This window comes from Salvelinus namaycush, chromosome 1, assembly GCF_016432855.1.
Source record: "Salvelinus namaycush isolate Seneca chromosome 1, SaNama_1.0, whole genome shotgun sequence".
Classification (NCBI taxonomy): domain Eukaryota; kingdom Metazoa; phylum Chordata; class Actinopteri; order Salmoniformes; family Salmonidae; genus Salvelinus; species Salvelinus namaycush.
In genome coordinates, this window is record NC_052307.1 from 58,702,161 (window position 1) to 58,724,635 (window position 22,475).

The following is a 22,475-nucleotide window of genomic DNA, read 5'->3' on the forward strand; positions in this document are numbered from 1 at the left end:
ACTGACTACTTTAGGTCAATGGGTGAGCTCATTAGGAATGTACAGTATACAATTACCAGAGTACTGCACATAAGCCTACACTGAAAAAGTGTCATATTTCCGTAGAGCATTTCTCTTTAATCTTGATCTATGTGGGGGGGTTGAATAAGGATATTATCATGCTAGATCTTTGATGTGAATGAGCACAGAGATGGATGAGCGTGTTGGCTGCTACTGTGGAGATTAAATACAGGAAGTGGTTGTAATACATAACCAGTTGCTCTTTGAACATATAACTACCCCTCCCCCATCGACCCGAGCCTCACCTTGTTAATTTTTTTGTATTTAACTACGCAAGTCAGTTAAGAACAAATTCTTATTTACAATGACTGTTAACTGCTGTCGCCCAACAGGCTCTATCAGCCATCTTTCAAAAACCACAGAACACAACAACACATAACATATACTGTATAATTCATGATCAACACACTGTAGCTAGTTTGCTCTCTAGCTTTCAGGGTTGAACTTGGCAAAACTTGGCGGATAACAAATGCTTAAAACGTTATTGTCGTATTAACCCTAAGTGCCAAACATATCCCATTAGACGGATGGATAATCATTGAAGATAGGTGTACTATAATAAACAAATGCTTCAAATCAGGAGATGTACAAGACTTTGTTTATTATAATGTTTTCAAAAGGATTTCCTGAACGTTTTGCGTACGTTTCAGCCTCTATTATTTCAATAGGGACAGTAAGGTCGAAACCAATTACATTCTTTACACATTGACAGTGGTTAATAAATGACAGACAGCCAATGGCCTTGACAGAACCCGCCATGAGAAATCAGCTAGACTTGTTGAAAACATTACGCATCTGTGGAAAAACCCTGTTTCATTGCTTCAAAAAGATCATGTTAGATTCTTTACACTCATAGAATAAGGGAGACAACGTTCTTATGGAAAACCTGAAACAGTAAACTGTTTTCGATGAATAATTCAAGCTTCTTAAAATAGTCATTCATGATATTTTCTTCAAGGATTTTAAACAAAGTAACTGTGTGACTTTTGCTTCAGTACTTCTTTAACCATTAGTCACTGACTCTAGCAGGATAGAATTCCCCGAAGAGATTTCCTGTTAACAATATGACCACATTAACAAGTCAGGGAACAGTCATTCTCCCAGCCATAAACAGTAAAATAAACAGACCCTGAACGTCAGACTGTGTAATGGGATGACAGTCTCAATGCAAAATTAAGACATAAAAGTTGTTATCTCGTTAAAATATAAGCTACACTTTCACTCCTGTGAGACCATCTGAAGGGAACCTGTGAACTGAGCAACAATGTTGCTATCAAAATGGATTGCCAATCCAATTAAGGGGAACATTAAAGTGCAATGTACTGGTGATGATGATAGAATGAGCCTTCACTGACACACATGCAGTACTGAGTACAGCAACACAGGCTCTCCCTCTGGCTAAGTCTGGGAACTCTCTCACAGTCACGTGTTATAGCACAGTTTACTTTACCACACTCACTGGAGTATTTGTCCTTTGGGGTTAATATACAAGCACACAACCAAATAATGATTAACAAGATTCCCATAGCCTCCTTTCCTCTCGGACTGAAGAGTTGGGAGTCTTCCTCCTAATTAGCACAAAGTCAAGTCCAGCTAGGGAGTGTAGTTCTGGAGAATCTATTATACATTCCAGCAAAGATAAGGAAAAGTGAAATAAATACTGTCCTTCAGTAGAGGCGAAGACATTGTAATATTTACAAGGACGTCTCATATGAGACTTGAGTCTCACACAATGGATAAAAAGTGCATGATACGCCTATCTAGGACTGCAGTAGCAAATTACCCTGTAGTGTGTTAATGTATTCATTATGAGCAAGAAGTTCAAATGATTTGTGATGTTCTGAGTCAGAAATGGGATGTAAAGCCTAAAAATATATTCCATCAAACAATACACTACTGTATCTATCTGCTGGGTCATGAAGTGAGGCATGTGATTAAGTCAGTTGTTAGATATGGACTACTTACCATGTAATTTCTGATTGGCCTCCACTGTTCATACTTACTATGGCAAAACACAGACACGATTTGATTTATCATACAATACCAGCTGCTGTTCATTCAGATTGTGGATTCAGAGACGATGAGATACAACACAAAGAAGGGAACTGGAAGAAAGAAGATAAGATCATAAAATTGCTTGACTCACAATTTCCCACTTTCATGTCAAGTGACTGTGGAGCTGTGAGCATCAGATTAATTGTAAATGGAGGTTCTGATGACTGCTTTGAGTGGAGACAACATGACTATATTTCATATGGCGTCATTACCTCTTTTTACACCACTTTATGTGAGGATAATTTCCTATTCAGAAATATCACAAACTGTCCAATATTACTTATAAAGCAAGTATAAAGCAACACATTACTTGTCAATTGAATTATGGGGCTACCGAGGCCTAGTCAGTAAAATGTACAAAAACAAGCGGGGAAATAGAAACAGACAAAAAACGACATGGGGCAAAGAGATATTTAGATGTCAAAATACAGTAACTTAACATCTGAAGGGATATGATAGAGCGCGCATATATCACATTTGCATGCGCCAATCTAAATTCTGCTTGCAACTGTCTTGCTTTGCAGTTATATATTCAGCAATTGTAGCTAGTGTAATAGCTAATGAGAAGAATAGTAGAGCACATTATTCAAGCTAGTGGTAAGTGAATTTCAAACCAAAACCATATTCTCTACAATATTTTTTTTACAGGGTGAACGCTAGTAATTAGGTAGATAGTTGCATCATGTCAAATGGACCAGGGCTAACGTTAGCTAGCTAGTAGCTCAACTACATTACAGCATGTTTCTGACCTTTTCAAAATAGTTGTCAGAAATGTAATGGTAGTTTTCTGTAGGCTATTTAGCTTCATTATGCCGCATTCACGTGACCAACTCATCAGATGGCATGCAAAAGATCTTGGCTAGCTAGCTCGTTTGAAAAACATACATTCGTGTCCAAATACAGCGCTTAACGGGCTCAAACATTCATAGTTTGACTCTTTGTGATATTACTAAACATTTCCTGAGAATAAAGTTGCAAATGACTTACAGTTTTGTTGTTTTAGTGAAGACTAGTCAGGAGGGCTATAGTAACATACAGTTTGGCCTTGATATTTCAACTTTCGGCGCCATTGAAAACAGCATCCGTTCAATATCCGTCAGTCGTTTTGTGCCTGGGTTTTGTGTCTTTGTTTATGCCATGGCAATCATGGATTAACAGGTAGGGACTGCTAAAACAACTTTGGAGGTTATGATTATACTAGTGTAACAGTATAGCTTCCGTTCCTCTCCTCGCCCTAACCTGGACTCGAACCAGTGACCCTCTGCACATATCAACCACAGTCACTCACGAAGCATCGTTACCCATCGCGCCACAAAAGCCGAGGCGCAAGGGGAACAACCACTTCTAGGTCTCAGAGCGAGTGATGTCACCGATTGAAACACTATTAGCGCGCACCACCGCTAACTAGCTAGCCATTTCACATCGGCCACACTAGCTAGCAATGCATACCAATATTGTGGATCATGAGTGAAGCCTTTAAAGTGATGTTTGGATGTGGGTCATGAACTGATCACATTTGAAACTCATGATCCACAATATTCTCTGTACTCTAAGGTCACTGATTGAATGGATAAAGAAATATCTTGCATGTCATACTTTCCCTTCCCTTTGGAACCCTCAAGCACATTTATTTTCTCCAACAGGCCAGTCTCTCCATATCTTAATAATGTAATTGAAACGTTACTTACTACCAAAGACTAGGTCTATAGGACATCTTTGGTTCTACAAGGTGACACCAAAGACTTATCATTCAACAATTGCTTCACAGGGCTGCTGGGACTCCAAAGCAAGCAGAGGATGTAATGTTGTTCTGCCACTATGTCTGAGGTGATGATGATGGAGATGTGATAAAGAAGATGCATGGAGGACTTCCTGCTGTAATTTTTCCTGTATTTGTAGCCAATCAGGTCCACAGAAAACCTCAGGTGGTAGAGTAAAGCCCATCTACAATACATCATTTTAGTACTGATATGTTATGCTGACTGTAAATGTGTAAGCTACTCCTTATTATGTTTTACCATGATTAAACTATATGTATTTATCAGTCATTTGTTAAAATGTAAAGCTTATTTTGACAAATTATAGCTTTTGACAAATATAGACTGCTCCAGTCTGTGAAATTATTGTCAGTGTTGCTGTGTTTTGTTTGAAACGACTTTGATCATGAAATGGAATGACTGACATCCGTATTTGATCCTGAACCCACTCTTCCTCATCAGTGCTTTTCCTCTCGATCGGAATTCTCACATTATTGTGTAATAATTTGGCACATAGGACCCTGCTGTGGGTTTCTGGATTATGACAATTTACCTGTGTTTCATAGGTGCGGGTATAAGGAGCCGTTCTTCTTCCATGCCCATACTTGGAGCGAGCGGATGGGCGAGGTCACTCCCCAGAAACTACCTGCTGAAGCTCATTTCTCACTTAACCAACAACCCAGAAAGCACACGTTTGAAAAATAGACTTCTCCTCTACGCGTAAAGGGATTACTTTTTACTGTTGGTGGAACGACTATCCAAAATGTATTCAAAACAAATGGGGGCATTTTGGTTCGTGGAGTTGGGCGTATTAATATTATTTCTCCAGGTAAGATTATTATTTTTTTCACTCTAAAGTAACACGCAATGTAGGCAACGCCATTTACCTGGGAATACGTTGGCTAGTATAGTCTGAACCAGTAACATTATCTGGTTCCGCCTACAGGTCTTATTTAAAAACCTATTTATGATAAGTTTTCATGATTTGTCGGGTGTTTTTGTGTTAGCCAGCGTTGCGTTTTGTCGGTTATTTGCTTAATTACCAGGTTAACGCACCCGGATATGTTATTATTCGGAGCTTTTATTATACATATGCCACATTTCTCACAATAGTAGTGAGTGGTCATTATGATAGTATAAATGCATTTCTATGGTAATCTGGTGAATATTTATTTCATGACCTTGTGCAGTTGATTTATAAATAATACAATTGACTTATTTCCTTTTGTAAGGCTGTCAAACCAGGGTCGTCGGAGTCAAAATGTCTACCAGGTTTCAATTCAGAAATATACATTTTCAAAGTGGAAAGAAATCACTTACAAAGTGGCCGGAGACTAGGAAAAGGTAAGAACTAACTAATGGTAGCTTCCTCGCTGTCAAACATTTTTGCCCGGTCATACGCTAACGCCGTGTTAAAAACAACTGGGAAATATCGGACTTCAATGCGTTCAAAGCAAGGGGGGAAAAACGAGCTTCGACTGGGAAATATCTATTTGAAATGTCTTCCGACTCAAAATTTCAATTCGGGCCTCTTTCAAGAGCTCCGACCTGAAGATCACTGGCGTCATGATTTGACCTCGTATTTTTCCGAGTCCCAGTTGTTTTGAACGCTGCATAAGACCTAAGAATTTTTAATGAGTGTCATCACTTCAGAATACATTTTAGTTTCATTCACACCAGAGTGTTCTGCTTTGAATATTTCAGTACACATTGATAAATGTGTATCCATTGTTCAATTTGTCAGAAGGGGTTCAATTGGAAGTATTGTGTTTAAAGATTTGTTCAGTCGCCCCAGAGAGCCTTGTGATTCCTAATCACAGCTGTTTATTGTACAGACAAACCACTGAGCACACATTGTTTTTAGGTTCTTTCAGGTTTTGCGAAGATTGTGGGCCTTGTCTTTGGCTTCTCTATGAAATTACACTGATTCACAAAATAAATTTAGAGCAATTTGGTGAGTGAACTTGCTGACAACAATTGATTTTCGATTTGGTGTGTCCAATTATTGTCAGCTGTTTAACAGCACAGCATAGAAATACAAGGCTGATTAGTTATCATACTCAAGTGTTGCTTTGTTTCTTTGTAAAGAATTGACTCATGTGTCTGGGACCGCCAGTAACTCCCTTTGATAGCCTTTGTAACTGTTTGAGGTGTGGCTGGCAAGACGACCCTGTACATTACTTGGCAAATATGGCATGGAACTTTTCTCAGTCGTAGTTTGTTTACAATAGCGTTGTGGTGTTTTGTCTGTCCCGCATTGGGGCTAATGGAGGGATTTGTCACACCTTTACTTTGCTAAGAAAGTAAAGTGTCACTTACAATTGTGTGACCAACTTAGTATGCTAGATTTGTATTGTTATGTCTTTTAATTATGCTTCAAACAAGTTGTGACTTAATTGAAGGCTGTTTTGTCATTGTAAGGAGGTTGACCAGACTGAGTGAGCTCATCGATGAGACATGCTAAATATCTGGTTGTTTAACTGGGCGTGTAGGCACAAGATCTGATCAGTAGAGTAAAACTGGTTAGACTTCCTGGAACAACCATTAGGCCGGCCTAGATTCCTCTGAGTGACTTCTGACATTGCTTGATTGTCATTCGCGTCAACTGACAGCATTTTACAAATGAATAATGCATATCAATAGGAAATGAGAAATGATGCCTCAATCAATCCCTTTTGTGTAGCAACCTATCGTTAAGTTCTTAATTGAAACATGCAACATTAGCAAGCCTATCATCTCATAGCAAAAAGGCTATTATTGAACATGTAACTCCTGTAATGAAGCAGCCAATGTAAATTGTCATTCTCGCCTTTTGGATTCTCGACAAAGAAAGTTGATATGAAAACCAATAGAACAGGAGAGAAAGGCTGGTTTCAATGGCATATGAGGAAGTCTTTGTGAAATAATTGCCTCCACGTTTCTATGGTGGGACTTTGGCTAGGCTACTTTGAAACAAGCTAAGACATGGCTCATAATATGAAGAATGCTAAGATGGCTGATGTTTTACATGCTCCTGACCAATTGTGCTATTTTGAATCGTTTTTTTTGCGTTTAACTTATTTTGAACATGATGTTGCTGCTACTGTCTCTTATGACCGAAAATAACTTCTGGACTTCAGAACAGGTATTACTCACCATGAACTGGAAGAAGCTTTTTCCTTTAATGAGTCCGAGAAGGATATACTGTTCTCTAGTGGGAACAGGCACAGGTAGGTAGCCTAGTGGTTAGAGTGTTGGGCCAGTAATCAAAATGTTGCTAGATCAAATCCCCAAGCTGACAAGGTAAAAATCTGTCGTTCTAACCCTGAACAAGGCAGTTAACCCATGGTTCCTATGCCGTCATTGTAAATAACAATGACTAACTGACTTACCTAGTTAAATATATTTAAAAAATCCCCGTCATTTGCGTGAAGAAGAGAGGGTGTGGATCGAGCTGCGTTCTGAGAATCCGCAGGCGAGTGTAAACTGCCATCTGTTCTACTGGCTAACATGCAATTATTGGAAAATAAAATTGAAGACCTATGATTATCCTACCATCGGGACGTTAAGAACTGTAATATGTTATGTTTCACCGAGTCGTGGCTGAACGACAACACGGATAATCTAGAGCTGGCGTGATTTTCCATGCACCGGCAGAACAGAGATGCTACGTCTGGTAAGACGATGGTTGAGGGTGTGTCTTTTTGTCAATAACAGCTGGTGCGCGATGTCTAATATTAAACAAGTCTGAGGTGGAGTACCTTAGTGTGGTATACAACTTATATCTACCAAGAGTTCTCACCTATATTATTCGTAGCTGTCTACTTACCACCACAGACCGATGCTGGCACTAAGACTGCGCTCAACCAACTCTATAAGACCATAAGCAAACAAGAAAATACTCAGCCAGAAGCGGTGCTCCTAGTGGCCGGGGACTTTAATGCAAGCAAACTTAAATAATTTTTACCAGCATGTCACATGTGCAACCAGGGGGGAAAAAATCCTAGACCACCTTTACTCAACACACAGAGATGGATACCAAGCTCCCCCCCACCTTCCGTTTGGCAAATCTGACTATAGTTCTATCCTCCTGATTCCTGCTTAAAAGCAAAAACTAAAGCAGGAAGTACCAGTGACTTGCTAAATACGGAAGTGGTCAGGTGATGCGGATGCTACGCTACAGGACTGTTTTGCTAGCACAGACTGGAATATGTTCAGGGATTCATCCAATGGCATTGAGTCTACCTCAGTCATTGGCTTCATCAATAAGTGCATCGATGTCGTCCCCACGGTGACCGTACGTACATATCCCAACCAGAAGCCATGGATTACAGGCAACATCCGCATCGAGCTAAAGGCTAGAGCTGCAGCTTTCAAGGAGCAGGACACTAATCCGGATGCTTATAAGAAATCCCGCTATGCCCTCAGACGAACCATCAAACAAGGAAAGTGTCAATACAGGATTAAGATTGATTCCTACTACACCGGCTCTGACGCTCGTCGGATGTGGCAGGGCTTGAGAACTATTACGGACGCGAGCTGCCCAGTGACTCGAGCATACCAGACGAACTAAATGCCTTTTGTGCTCGCTTCGAGGTAAACAACACCGAAGCATGCACGAGAGCACCAGCTGTTCTGGATGACTATTAACGCTTTCGGTAGCCGAAGTGAGCAAGACCTTTGCAGGTCAACGTTCACAAAGCCGCGGGGCCAGACTGATTACCAGGACGTGTACTCAACGCATGCGCGGACCAACTGTCAAGTGTCTTCACTGACATTTTCAACCTCTCCCTGACCGAGTCTGTAATACCTACATGTTTCAAGCAGACCACCATAGTCCCTGTGCCCAAGGAAGCGAAGGTAACCTGCCTAAATGATTATTGCCCGTAGCAGTCGTTAGCCATGAAGTGCTTTGAAAGGCTGGTCATGGCTCACATCAACAGCATCTTCCCGGTTACCCTAGACCCACTCCAATTCGCATACCACTCCAACAGATGCAATCACACTCCAATCGCTTTCCCACCTGGACAAAAGGAACACCTATGTGAGAATGCTGTTCACTGACTACAGCTCAGCGTTCAACACCATCGTGCCCAGAAAGCTCATCACTAAGCTAAGGACCCTGGGACTAAACCTCTCCCTCTGCAACTGGATCCTGGACTTCCTGAATGGCCGCCCCCAGGTGATAAGAGTAGGCAACAACACATCTGCCATGCTGATCCTCAACACTGGGGCCCCTCAGGGGTGTGTACTTAGTCCTCTCCACTCCAACACCATTAAGTTTGCTGATGACACAAGTGGTAGGCCTGATCACCGACAACGATGAGACAACCTATAGGGAGGTCAGTGAACTGCTTATGTGGTGCCAGGACAACAACCTCCCCCTCAATGTGAGCGAGACAAAGGAGCTGATCAGGAAAAGGCGGGCCGAACAGGCCCCCATCAACATCTACAGGGCTGTAGTGGAGCGGGTTGAAAGCTTCAAGTTCCCTGGTGTCCACATCACCAACAAACTATCATGGTCCAAACACACCAAGACAGTTGTGAGGGCACGACAAAACCTTTCCCCCTCAGGAGACGGAGAAGATTTGGCATGGGTCCCCAGATCCTCAAAGATCTTCAGCTGCACCGTTGAGAGCATCCTGACCGGTTGCATCACCGCCTGGTATGACAACTGCTTGACCGTAAGGCGCTACAGAGGATAGTGCGTATGGCCCAGTACATCACTGCGTCCAAGCTTCCTGCCATCCAGGACCTATATAATAGGCAGTGTCAGAGGAAAGCCCTAGAAATTCAGACTCCAGTCACCTAACTCCTGGACTTTTCTCTGCTACCGCATGGCAAGTGGTACCGGAGCACCAAGTCTTGGACCAAAAGGCTCCTTAACAGCTTCTACCCCTAAGCCATTAGTCCAGTTGCCATTTGATTTATTGTTTAGCAGTCTATTATATTGACCCCCCCCCCCCCCCCCCCCCCCAATCCATTTGTTTTGTGCACTGCTGCTACTCGCTCTTTATATCTATGCATTGTCACTTCACCCCTACCTACATGTACAAATTACCTCAACTAACCTGTACCCCCGCACACTGACTCGGTACCGGTACCCCCTCTATATAGCCTCGTTATTGTGTTTTTTATATTTTAATTTGGTTTATTAATTAAATATTTGCTTAACTGTAAGTAAGCAGTTCACGGTAAGGTCTACACTTGTATTTGATGCATGTGACAAAGTTTGATTTGATAACGTTCAGGTTTCAAAATGCGTAGTCCTACAGCCTCCAGCTCATATTACAAAGTGGTGGGGACGTGTGGTAGCCTGCCTACCTTGCCTATGCACTCGAATGGCGACTGCATAGGCAATAGAAAGCTTGGATCCCGCTTTTAATCGTGTCCATCAAACAATGTTTTTTATTGTGTGATTACGTTTAGAATTGTTGTGCAATGACTAGGCACATGTAGCATTCAGCTGTATTGCTGTCTGACAGGTGATATTTCCTCTCAAACTAGGATATATGCTGTGTGCGTGATCAATTTTATAGACTGTAGATGCATGCCAACTTATGAGAACACACCAGCACCAATTTACGCTGAACAAAAATATAAACACAACATGGAACAATTTCAAAGATTTTACTGAGTTAGAGTTCATATAACGAAGTCAGTCAATTGAAATAAATTCATTAGGCCCTAATGACTGGGAGTACAGATACTGTTATATTAAAAAAATATACATACTTTTAAGGTATTGATCAGACAACCAGTCAGACAAACCTTTAGAATGTCTTATAAATCCAACATATACACTACCGTTCAAAAGTTTGGGGTCACTTAGAAATGTCCTTGTTTTTGAAAGGAAAGCACTTTCTTTTTTTGTCCATTTAAAATAACATCAAATTGATCAGAAATACAGTGTAGATGTTGTAAATGACTATTGTAGCTGGAAGCATTTTTTTTTTATCCATAATTTATGGGTTATCTACGTAGGTGTACAGAGGCACATTATCAGCAACCATCAGTCCTGTGTTCCAATGGCACGTTGTGTTAGCTAATCCAAGTTGATCATTTTAAAAGGCTAATTGATCATTAGAAAACCATTCTGCAGTTATGTTAGCACAGCTGAAAACTGTTCTGATTTAAAGAAGCAATTAAACTGGCCTTCTTTAGACTAGTTGAGTGTCTGGAGCATCAGCATTTGTGTGTTCGATTACAGGCTCAAAATGGCTAGAAACAAAGCACTTTCTTCTGAAGCTCGTCAGTCTATTCTTGTTCTGAGAAATGAAGACTATTACACGCAAGAAATGTCCAAGAAACGAAAGATCTCGTACACCGCTGTGTATTGCTCCCTTCACAGAACAGCGCAAACTGGCTCTAACCAGAATAAAAAGAGTGGGAGGCCCCGGTACACAACTGAGCAAGAGGACAAGTACATTAGTGTCTAGTTTGAGAAACAGACACCTCACAAGTCCTCACCTGGCAGCTTCATTAAATAGTGCCCGCAAAACACCAGTCTCAATGTCAACAGTGAAGAGGCAACTCTGGGATGCTGGCCTAGATTGTGCTTAATTTGCACATCTCCCCTCCGAGAATTCACGAACGGGCATTCGACTGTAAAGCTACTCCAGTACTTTTCTCAGTGTAGTCTATTTTTCTCTGGGGGGAAAATGCAAGATTGACTTCAAGCAAAACAGTAGGAAATGTAGCATTCGAAATATGATGGCCATGCATTGTTTTTGCCAAAAAGTTCACTAAGCTCATTTACTTATATGGCTGCTAGCCAAATAGCGTTGCACTTTGTCATCTGAAAATAAAGCCATTCTTTGCCAAATGTGACGCTGTGTTTTGTGTGAATGAAAACCATAGTTACACGTCCCCGATCACATTGAAGCCAAAAAACACGACTTCCTATATAAAACGCAGGTGACGTGGTTTAAAATGCAGATTTCTGAACTCTAAATGGACCCCTGACGTGACTATAGGCTATTGAATATTTGAAAAAGTCGCAAAAAAGCTTGCCTCTATGCTGCACACGCTGTTCTCTCGATCATATTTTCACCCTTCAGACTATTCTCAATTTAATCTTGTCTTTACTAATATGTCAAGTTTGTTTTGATTTTAGAATGGATCATTATCAAATTGGCAGGGGGAAAATTACATGGTTTCCATATGCACTTGAATAGCGACTGGAGGCCACTTTCTTGCAGTTTTTTTCACTCCAGCCAGGTAGTCTACTCCGGTTTAACATGCAGCTGGTGGCCACACCAGATACTGACTGTTACTTTTGAATTTTGAACCCCCCCCCCCCTTGTTCAGGGACACATTCTATTTCTGTTACTCACATGTCTGTGGAACTTGTTAAGTTTGTCTCAGTTGTTGAATCTTATGTTCATACAAATATTTACTCATGTTAAGTGTGCTGACAATAAACGCAGTTCACAGTGAGTGGATGTTTCTTTTTTTTGCTGAGATTATATGGGCTGCATGATCAGGGGTCTCAATACAGAATTATGCATTTTTCACGACATTTTTTTTTTTATCTTGCTGTGTTTTGTAAATGCAGATAAATTCTTGTTGTAATTTCTGCTCAGCATCAGACTAATTTTGTGCTTAATTTGCACTTCTCCACTCCAATGAGTTCACAAACGGTTATTTGACTGTGTAGCTACTTTTCTCCAGTTATTTTCTGTGTAGCCTACTTTATCTTAAATGCAAGATTAACTTCAAGCAAAACATTAAATGTAGCCGGCTACATTCTATGATAAATATCTTATATATGATGGCCATGCATCGTCCTTGCTTTTTAATTGTAAGCTCATTTACTTATATGGCTGCTAGCCAAATAGCATTGCACTTCTGTTCTCATCTGATCAAAATGAAGCTATATTCTGTCGGGTGACACTGTTTTGTGTGAATGAAAACTATAGTTGCACGCCCCTGATCACTCTATTGTAGCAAAAAACACAGACTTTCAATATAAAACGCAGGTGACATGGTTTGAAATGCATTTCACATGGGATTGCATATAGAAATGTCTGGGTTTATAAGAACAATAGTTTCACTCTGCAACAGTCACTGTTTGAGGAGCATGCAGCCTTTTGCTGTGCAACAGGTGATATTCTGCCCAAACTCTATGCCATGGGCTCTCCAACCCAGCTCCTGCAGCTACCCAGTGCTTAATTTGGGAAACAAAGTGAAATCTGTTTGGGAACATCGACAGTAACATGTTTTCACAAAACATATATCATTAAACTGTTGACAGGGGAGGAGATGGAAATGCACAGTGGTGAGATTCTGTAGCTAAAGTTAATGTCAGCCTATTAATTATGAAAATGCCCTGTTACAAGGCTATTCATCACCTAAGCCTATACGTTCTCTCCTTGAGTCATGGATAGAACATTTGGAGTGTAGCATAATAATACAGTCCACACTCAAAGGTAATTACTAGAATTTGTTTAATTGGAGTATAGCTTAGCTAGACTAATTGTGTACCCAAGACATTTTCAGTTTATATGGTCAGTAGGCTATACCTAGGGCTGTTGTGGTTACGGTATTACTGCCACACCGGCAGTAATGAGGTATGACCGCAGTCAAATACCACCTGACCGTTGAGTCACGGCAATCTCCAATTATTCCCCTCCTGTTCACCATGACTGCGTGGCCAACCACATCAAGTTTGCAGATGACACAAGTGTTAGGCCTGATTTACCACCAACAACGATGAGACAGCCAGTTGTAAAACAAATGTTTTTGTTTATTTGTTGTTCTGGATTTCAGCTTTACCACCTACATCTTTCTTTAATTTGTTCAAATCTTTGACGGCCACCATCTTGCCTAAAGAGTGGTAGTCGCTGTACCTCTACCTACCTGATTCTCTAGTACCTAACTATCAATAGAATGAGCAGAAAGCAGAAGTGGGTACTGTGGCATACATCCAGTTCAGTTTTACTTCTGAAAACCACACTTCCATATCTTTCTCAACCACACATTTCTTGTTTTGTGTCATTGCACAATTTCTGCATAACATTTAGCCAGTTCATTAGGCTGGAAAGAGGTGTATTGATTTGGGGTTTCTAAATAATATTCAATCAACTTTTGTAAGCTAATAGGAGCATAATGAGACATTCAGACCTCTTTGTATAGCTAGGCCTATGCCTCAGGATGTTTCTAGTAGTCATGTGAAACCAGATGTTGCTGCCTGCCTGTCCTTGAGTCTCAACCCAGGGCTGGGCAAGTCAACCCTGCTCTCTGTCCACACAGGATGATTCTAGTAGACTACTTGTATACCATGACAGCTTAATCTCTACCTGGTATATTGTTCTAAGTTGCACAGTACTAGTTATACATGTCATGTTAATAATTACATGAGGATATGGGTCAATTTACTCCTTTGCAAGTCCGACATGTTGTGGGTTTTTACATTGTGCAAATAATAAGCCCTGCATAATGTCTTTGCAGCAGATCAGAACTGCTATCATGAGGCGACTAGGCCTAGGTTTCTTTTAGGCCATTTTGCTGCTTTGTTACTATGACCAGTATTCCATTTATACATTTTCTGATAGTCTGTGGTGGCTCTTTTATCAGTTCATCAAGAAGCCACTGATGTTATAAATTTGAGATTGTGATGGTGCTTTAAATCTATTCCTGTTACTGAAGTGCTTCCAATGCTTTCTTTTTAAGCCCACATGCATATTACTTTTAAAATATCCTCTGACCACCGTTCTCTTTGACCTTGCAGTGGTTTTTGATGACTGCACCAGCCGTACCAGCTTTCTCTTTCACTCCGAGGATTCACGCTTCAAAGTAGATGGCGACGGGACGCTGAAACTGAAGAGGGGGCTGACTCTGCATAATGGACATAAGGAGTTCTATGTCTCTACCCAGTCCAAGGGCAAGAAGATCACAGTTCCAGTCAGAGTGCTGCATGAGGCAGGACATGGCCACCACCACAATCACCATGAGATGACCACCCAGCCCAAGGTATATGACTCGTTAAATTAATTAGACTATGGTGTCCTCTAGTGGATAGATGGGCAACTGCGTCTCGAAGTGTTTCAATGACATATATAGCTGGAAATATTCTGTAATTGAAACAGATCTTTTTTTTCAGGTCAATTGAAGTTTGATGGCAGTTTTTGTAAAATGCTCTATGTATTTTGGTGCTTGTAAAACCATGGACTTGATATTTCATGGTTTTTGTTTCAATTCCACAGCCAGGAGCAAGTCTGTCTCTACCTGTTCTGAACTTCCCCAAGTCTTCAGGAGGTCTGAAAAGAAGGAAGAGGGACTGGGTCATTCCTCCCATCAACTTCCCAGAGAATGACCGAGGCCCGTTCCCCAAGAATATGGTGCAGGTAAGTGTCTTGTAGGTTAAGGATAGTTTTTCCATGACTTTAATATCAGTGTTGGACATTTCGTCAGTGATGTGAATTCTATTATCCTTGTAAACCAGATCAGGTCCAACAATGATAAAGAGGTGAAGATCCAGTACAGCATCACTGGCGCTGGGGCAGACCTACCTCCTGTGGGACTCTTCACTGTGGACAAAAACTCTGGAACTCTCTATGTGACCCAGCCTTTGGACAGGGAGAAAAAAGACAAATACATTGTACGGTTTGCGTATCCTAATTTTCTTCCCTTGACTTAATTGAAAACTGATTATATGTCGTTTTAAACTAATGTTTGTCGTTACTTTTCTCTCTAGCTCCTAGCCCATGCTGTTGCAGTGGGTGCAGGTACAGCTGAGGATCCCATGGAGATCATTGTGAAAGTCATTGATATGAATGACAACAAACCTGTATTTACCCAAAATCCATTTACGGGAACAGTCCCTGAGGCTTCAAAACCAGGTATGTTGTTCACACACACTCAGTATTTACGATGCTTAACAATGTTTTTTTAAGGAAAACTATGCTAGATTCAAAAAAGAATTCTCACTCTGTTCAGATGATGAGGTCATGCAGGTAACGGCCACTGATGCTGATGAGGAGGGCTCTGCCAATTCTGATGTCAGATACACCATTATCAGTCAGGAGCCTCCACTACCAAGCCCCAACATGTTTGTCATCAACTCTGTGACCGGAGGGATTCGGGTTAACGCAGCTGGGTTGGACAGAGAGGTTGGTCTCTTTTCAAATCAATAGTCTTGTCGATCACTTATTCATTGTGTACATTCTACATGCATTACATTTGTGATTCTGATTTAATTTACAAAATTTGTTAAAGAAATATTCCAAATATACTTTGGAAATCCAAGCTGCCGATATGGAGGGAAATGGCCTTACCAGCTTTGGCAAAGCCATCATTACAGTAACGGACAGCAATGACAACGCGCCACAGTTTGTGACGCCTTCGGTAAGCACATTTCTGAAGGCAAAATTTAAAATTGCAGCCATACAACCGTTTTAACACATAATGGAATTACCCTTTGTTGCTTTATAATCATGTTTCTCTCCTTTGCAGTACACCGTGTCAGTCCCAGAGAATAAAGTGGATGCCTTGGTGGTGAAAATGCCAGTGACTGATGGAGATGAGCCTCACTCCTCTGCCTGGGCTACCACCTACAAGATAGTTGACGGGGACCCTCAGGGCCTTTTCAGTGTGAGCACAGGCCCTAGCAAGCTGGAGGGCATCATTACAACAGCTAAGGTATGTTGAAATCCTCTCCTATAGATATATTTGAGCTGCTACACTGGAGGTGTAGCAAAAGCAGCCTGTCAATGTAGCTTTTTAGCTGCTACTTTGGAATGGTATCCTGGAAGAAGCAATTTGCACTCCCCTTCGTATTTATTTTGACAGTGAAGCTAACTTTTAATTTGACTCTATACTCTAAGGTTTTTTTTAATTAGAGATCCAATGTTTCATATGAGCCGACAGTACACAATATCACATTTTTATTTGACGTCGCGCCCAGATGCTCACGACTTTTGGCGGCAGTAAGAAAGCCATCGCCATCTGCGCCCGTTCGACTTGGCCTAGATTCACCTTTTTATTACTTCTTAAACAAAGTTTTTGGGCTTCTCTTACACTTACAATGTTTTGATTCTTCCTTGAACAGTCACTAAGATTATATTTGGTTGTGAACTTTACAAAATAACAATTTTGGATGCAGCAGTTGTTAGCTAGAATACTTATGCTGTAGCAAAGGCTAGCCAAAGAGCCATTTTACTGGTTGAAGTGTTAAGTATAATGCAGTTGATTTGCAATGACACAAACATTATATTAAACAGGGCATTCATAGGAGTCTTAAAATCCAATTTATTATCTATAAGTAGTGTGAAATGCACTCATAAGGAGCATGTAAATATAGGCTTTTTTTTGCTGGAGTTCTATAAGGCCACCAATTTTCTTTGTATATTGCCCTCGTGCAGCAAACACTGAAAGGGGTCTATAGAAATGCATGGCAAATCATATAATGTCTCTTTTTTATTGTAAATAAGAATATAATGTTTCTAAGCCCTTCTACATTTGTGTGTATGCTACCATTTTATTATGGATAATCATGAATGACTTGAATCACGATGAGTGAGAGTTCAAGGGATGAATTGCATACCCCCCAAAAATGTTTTTTTGGGAATGGTGAGAGGTTAGCATGTTTTGGGGGTATGAACTTTTTGCCTCCAACTTTCTCACTAATCATTATTCACGATTCATTCAGGATTATCCGTAATCATGGTAGCATCCACCTAATGTAAAGTTGTTCAGAAACATATTCTTAATTACAGTAAGTGATTCTTATTTACCATTAATTTCTATTGGGCACAGCAAACTGAAAATGCATCCAAGTTTGTAGTTGCAAGCTTGACTTGGTCATGGTGTGTGAGGAATATGGAACCAAATACTCAACTTTGACTACTTTAATACTCTGTGAATTTGTAGAAATACCTATGACTAAGGGGGGGACAAGATGCATAAAGTGCTTTTATTTATAAATGGATATTTATGAAAATACCCTCAATAAAAAGTTACGTTTTGTACTGTTGCTTCATATGAAACATCTGATATAAAATCCTGGAGTAAGGAGCCAAATTAAAAGTTTTTGCTACGCTGTCTAAGTAAATGTGTAGGGGGGAGTATGCTTGTAGATATAAACACCATTATCCTGATTCTATAAAGTCTGAAGGATTCCTATGCTGATGGGCTTTTCTGTTCTTTCAACACAGCCACTTGACTTTGAGAAGAACAACAAGTACACTCTGCTGGTCATTGTGCAGAATGAAGTCCCATTTGCAATCAGCATGCCCACCTCCACTGCTACTGTTGTAGTGAATGTGGAGGATGTGAATGAAGCTCCAGTCTTCACCCCAGTGGAGAAGATTATCAGGAAACCTGAGGACCTCCCTGTTGACAGTGACCTGGTTCTGTACCCAGCCACAGACCCAGACACTGCAAGGAGTCAGAAAGTCACGTAAGATTAGAACTACATTTACAGTTATGTTTTGTAAGATTTGAAGAGGGGGACATTTCTTTTCAAGTGATGACTGTACAGGTTGTAAGCAATGCTCTTTTTTATTTTTATTTTTTACATTTACTACACAGATACAAGATACGCAATGATCCTGCTGGATGGCTAAGTATCAACAAAGACACTGGGCTGATCAAAGTCAAGAGCCTCATGGACAGAGAATCCACTTTTGTCCAAGACAACAAATACTCTGTTATTGTTCTGGGCATCGACAACGGTATTTAAATGTTCCCTTTTTCTAATGTTAATTTTTCAAATTTAGTAAAAGACCACACCCTAAACTTGACCCTTTGAGTGACAGTGCTCTAATTTGGATATGCAGATGAAATCCCGGCAACTGGCACTGGCACCCTTATCATAGAGCTGGAGGATGTGAATGATAATGCTCCAACCATCGACGAGAGTGTGATCAAGGTCTGCAACAAGGAGTCCTCCCCACAGCTACTGTCAGTCACTGATAAAGACAGCGCGGGCTTTGCTGCTCCATACACCGTACAGCTGCAGGGGTCGTCCCAATCTAACTGGACTGCCAGAATGAACGACACAAGTATGCACATTGATTTAATCCCAGACCTACAGTACTATTCCCCCCTTTAAAACAATTGCGTTGTTAAATGTTACCTGTTTTCCATTTCAGAGACTGGCATTATCCTGACTCTGAAGACTATGTTGGACAGTGGAGATTACACGGTTGTCCTGAGAGTGTCTGACATCCAGGGCCTGCACCATGACAGCACCATCCAGGCCTCCGTGTGTGACTGCAAAGGAGCGGATGTCCAGTGCACCGATAAAGCTGTAGCAGGCTTCGGCATCTCTAGCATTCTGGGAATTCTAGGAGCAGTGTTACTACTCCTATGTAAGTTGTTCATTTGTTTAACCCAGCACTAAAGTGTTTAGTCAGTGCTGTCCTCGAAGCGTACGTATGTAATTGTTAATACACAGTGAAGTGCTAGTGTGTTAAGGCCCTGTGTTTATTTTGTGCTCCAGTGTTGTCTCTTCTGCTGCTCATGTTCCTGAGGAAGAGAGGTGGTGAGAAGAAGGAGCCTCTGCTGCAGGAGGACGATGTCAGGGACAACATCTACTACTATGACGAGGAGGGAGGTGGCGAGGATGACCAGGTGAGGGGAGCGCTCACCAGACTAGCTCAGAACAAGCCTACTAGGCCAGGGTTCCCCAAATGTCTCAAATTGTTTTTCGAACAGAACAAACAGACCATACTGTCAGCTTGACACGTGTATGGCCCTGGATAAGCTCTCACAATATTAGTATTTACTAAATGCAGTCATATAGGCCACTAAGTTACTTATTCAATTAGAAGTTGCATTTCCCCTCTGACACAATCTTGTGAATGTCGGGTTTGATGGATTAATGTGATTTTGATGTGCAGGCAGTCCTCGATTGACTTTGTGAAAAGCCAGTTCTTGTCGTGAGTATATTGCGTTCATAGAGGAAAATGAGGACTCTCCGGTGTAAGTCGTTCTAAACATTGTTAGCACAAAAAAATGCAAGTTTCTTTATTGTGCTGTATTCCTCTGAGCGTGCCACCCAAAACGCACACAGGGACTCGGCACTCCTGAGCGCATCCCTTATTTGGCTCGATGTCTGGAATTCAATCAGCTCAGTTTGTTTTGTGGCCTCATCCAGCGAGGGTATCGTTTTTTTTAGCAAGGGAGGAGAATTCTCCACCTGGGCTGACAGAGGATTACGTACAAACGCAATGATATCCTTTGGCATGCTGTAGTCTTCAAATCTGGTGGATAAGTTGTCTCAGCTGCTAGATGAAATCTTCCATCACCTCTGACAATGCTGCGGCCTGGTCCCTCTGCCTGTCGTGTCTTCAGTGTGCTGAAGTGCAGTAGCCTTCCAGATGACAAGTCCAAATCGAACAACTCAGGCTTCCCTAGTAAAGAACTAAAATTTCTCCATGTCCACGACTGTTTCCCACTTCCCACAGATATAACCCAATTTTAAGTTACAGAATATGTCTGCAAAAAGCTGCTTGCAGTTAACAATTCAATGTTTCTGCGTCTGGCTTCTATGGGGCGGAAGGGCACTGAAAGTTTTATGCTTATATTCATAATTACGTCTGAGATTTAATTATTTGCAAACAGCGATATTTTCATTGCAAATAAGACACACTGGCTTGGCATTGGGAAAAGAGAGAGATGAACGCATCTCTCTGTACATTCTTATCAACTTCGTTTTTCATTAGCCACCTTCTTGATACTTTGAGAGCGACCTTTTATCTTGCTATCAAGTAAATTGTTCTGAACAAATGTTAAAAGTAGTGTAGGCTACGTAGACCTGTTTTTACCAATTAACGCACAGAAATTGACTAATTGAATAGACTGATTTTGAGCTTAATCAGATCAAAATTATTGTCACTGAGTTTATTATGTACTAATCATGTGTTAAACATGTTAAATTTGTTGTGTAGGCCAATTTAATTGTGCTAATATAATATATTTACTATGTTCTGGCCCGCCGACTGTTGGCTCAGAAAAAATTTGGCCCGAGACCAAACCTGGTTGACGAACCCTGGACTAGGCTTTCCCAAGGGTCCATTTTTTGGGGGGGTTGTGATGTACATGTTACTGCAAACCATTGCATCTGTTACTCAATGTTTTTATGTTTCTGTGTCTTCTGGTCTTGTAATATAATACATGTCTGTACATCTTTCCACCTTCAGGATTTCGACTTGAGCGTTCTGCACAAAGGTCTGGATAACCGTCCTGATGTTTTCCGTAATGACATCGCGCCAACCATGGCCCGGCCAGAGTATCGCCCACGACCCGCCAACCCAGCCGACATAGGCAACTTCATTGATGATGTGAGTAGTCTTGAACTGATTTATACTTTGAGTAGAATGCACAGTTAAGGTCATATCTAGGTCTTCTGGAGATTATTTGTCATGGAAATAACTGGATTTGACATGGATAATGTCAGTTTGCATGTTTAGAATTTGTGCTGTATATTCACCAAGGTGGTAAAATGTGATCTTTCTGTTGACCAGAACCTGAAGGCAGCTGACAACGACCCCACTGCTCCTCCCTACGACTCCCTCCTGGTGTTTGACTATGAAGGAGGTGGCTCTGAGGCCGGCTCCCTCAGTTCCCTCAACTCCTCCAACTCAGGAGACGACCAGGACTACGACCTCCTTCAAGAGTGGGGCCCGCGCTTCAAGAAGCTGTCTGACATGTACGGAGGAGGAGAGGATTGAGGAGTCAGTCAGCCACTAAACCTTTTTGCTTGGAAACTGTCCGGTTCTCCGCACTTGGGTCTGTAGACTGAAGACATTTTCTTTATTTCCCCTTTTTATGTGTTTCGGGCACATCTACAGTTTGGCAATTTGATTTGTGCAGACATGGGATCATTTTAGAAAAAATGTGTTCAATGCTCGTCTTCAGCATGGGGAGGGTGGCAAACTCTTGGCTCTGCACTAGCAGGATGTTGACATGGATTTTACACAGTTCAGCAGTTCTTTCTAATGGACTCTTAACAACCCCAGATTGTACTTGAATTTAATATGCTTCGTTTGCTGTTTTTTGCTTCTATGTTGGCGTCGTATCAAATTTCTTTTTTTAAATTGATATATATAGAAGACTATCCTTTGGCATGAAATTGAAGTTACTGAAAGCCAAATCAGCCTTACGATTGTTTTGTTAGCTGAGATTAATTATCAAGCTCAATAAATGCTTTTAAAAATGTTTGATAAACAACTAAGTTTGGGTTGTTTTATTCCTTTTCATTTTAATCATTAATCACTAAGTTTTTTTTTTTTTTTTTTTTTTTTTTTTTTCTGAAGAAGCTCGCAGTTCTGCTTTTTATTACAGTTCTGCTTTTTTTATTAAAGATATCCCTTTGGTACAATGATGGATGTTAATATTTGTATTAAATTGTAATTTATGTCTTTATTTTGAGCTAAATTATTCAAATTCACAGCTGAGTCACTAGATGGCGATGATTGAATAAAACAGGTCTTGGTCAATGACTGATGGCATTTCCTTGTCCCACAGAACAGTTTGTACAAGTTATATTTAAGTAATAAGGCCGGAGGGGGTGTGGTGTATATGGCCAACATATCTCGGCTAAGGGCTGTTCTTAAGCACGATGCAACACGGAGTGCCTGGACAGAGTCCTTAGCCGTGGTTTATTGGCCATATACC

The 22,475-nt window shown here is 40.9% G+C and overlaps 1 protein-coding gene across 1 annotated transcript; it reads left to right on the forward strand.

The window, feature by feature from the left end:
* Positions 1-4,520: 4,520 nt before the first annotated feature.
* LOC120046244 (B-cadherin-like) lies at positions 4,521-22,309 on the forward strand. Its single transcript, XM_038991313.1, has 16 exons — positions 4,521-4,701; positions 5,105-5,216; positions 14,584-14,825; positions 15,059-15,199; positions 15,298-15,453; positions 15,550-15,694; positions 15,792-15,964; positions 16,071-16,199; positions 16,308-16,493; positions 18,008-18,252; positions 18,384-18,526; positions 18,632-18,856; positions 18,947-19,165; positions 19,297-19,427; positions 20,999-21,139; positions 21,323-22,309. The coding sequence occupies exons 1-16, from the start codon at positions 4,636-4,638 to the stop codon at positions 21,527-21,529; spliced, it is 2,661 nt and encodes an 886-aa protein (XP_038847241.1). The 5' UTR covers positions 4,521-4,635; the 3' UTR covers positions 21,530-22,309.
* The last annotated feature ends 166 nt before the right edge of the window (positions 22,310-22,475 follow it).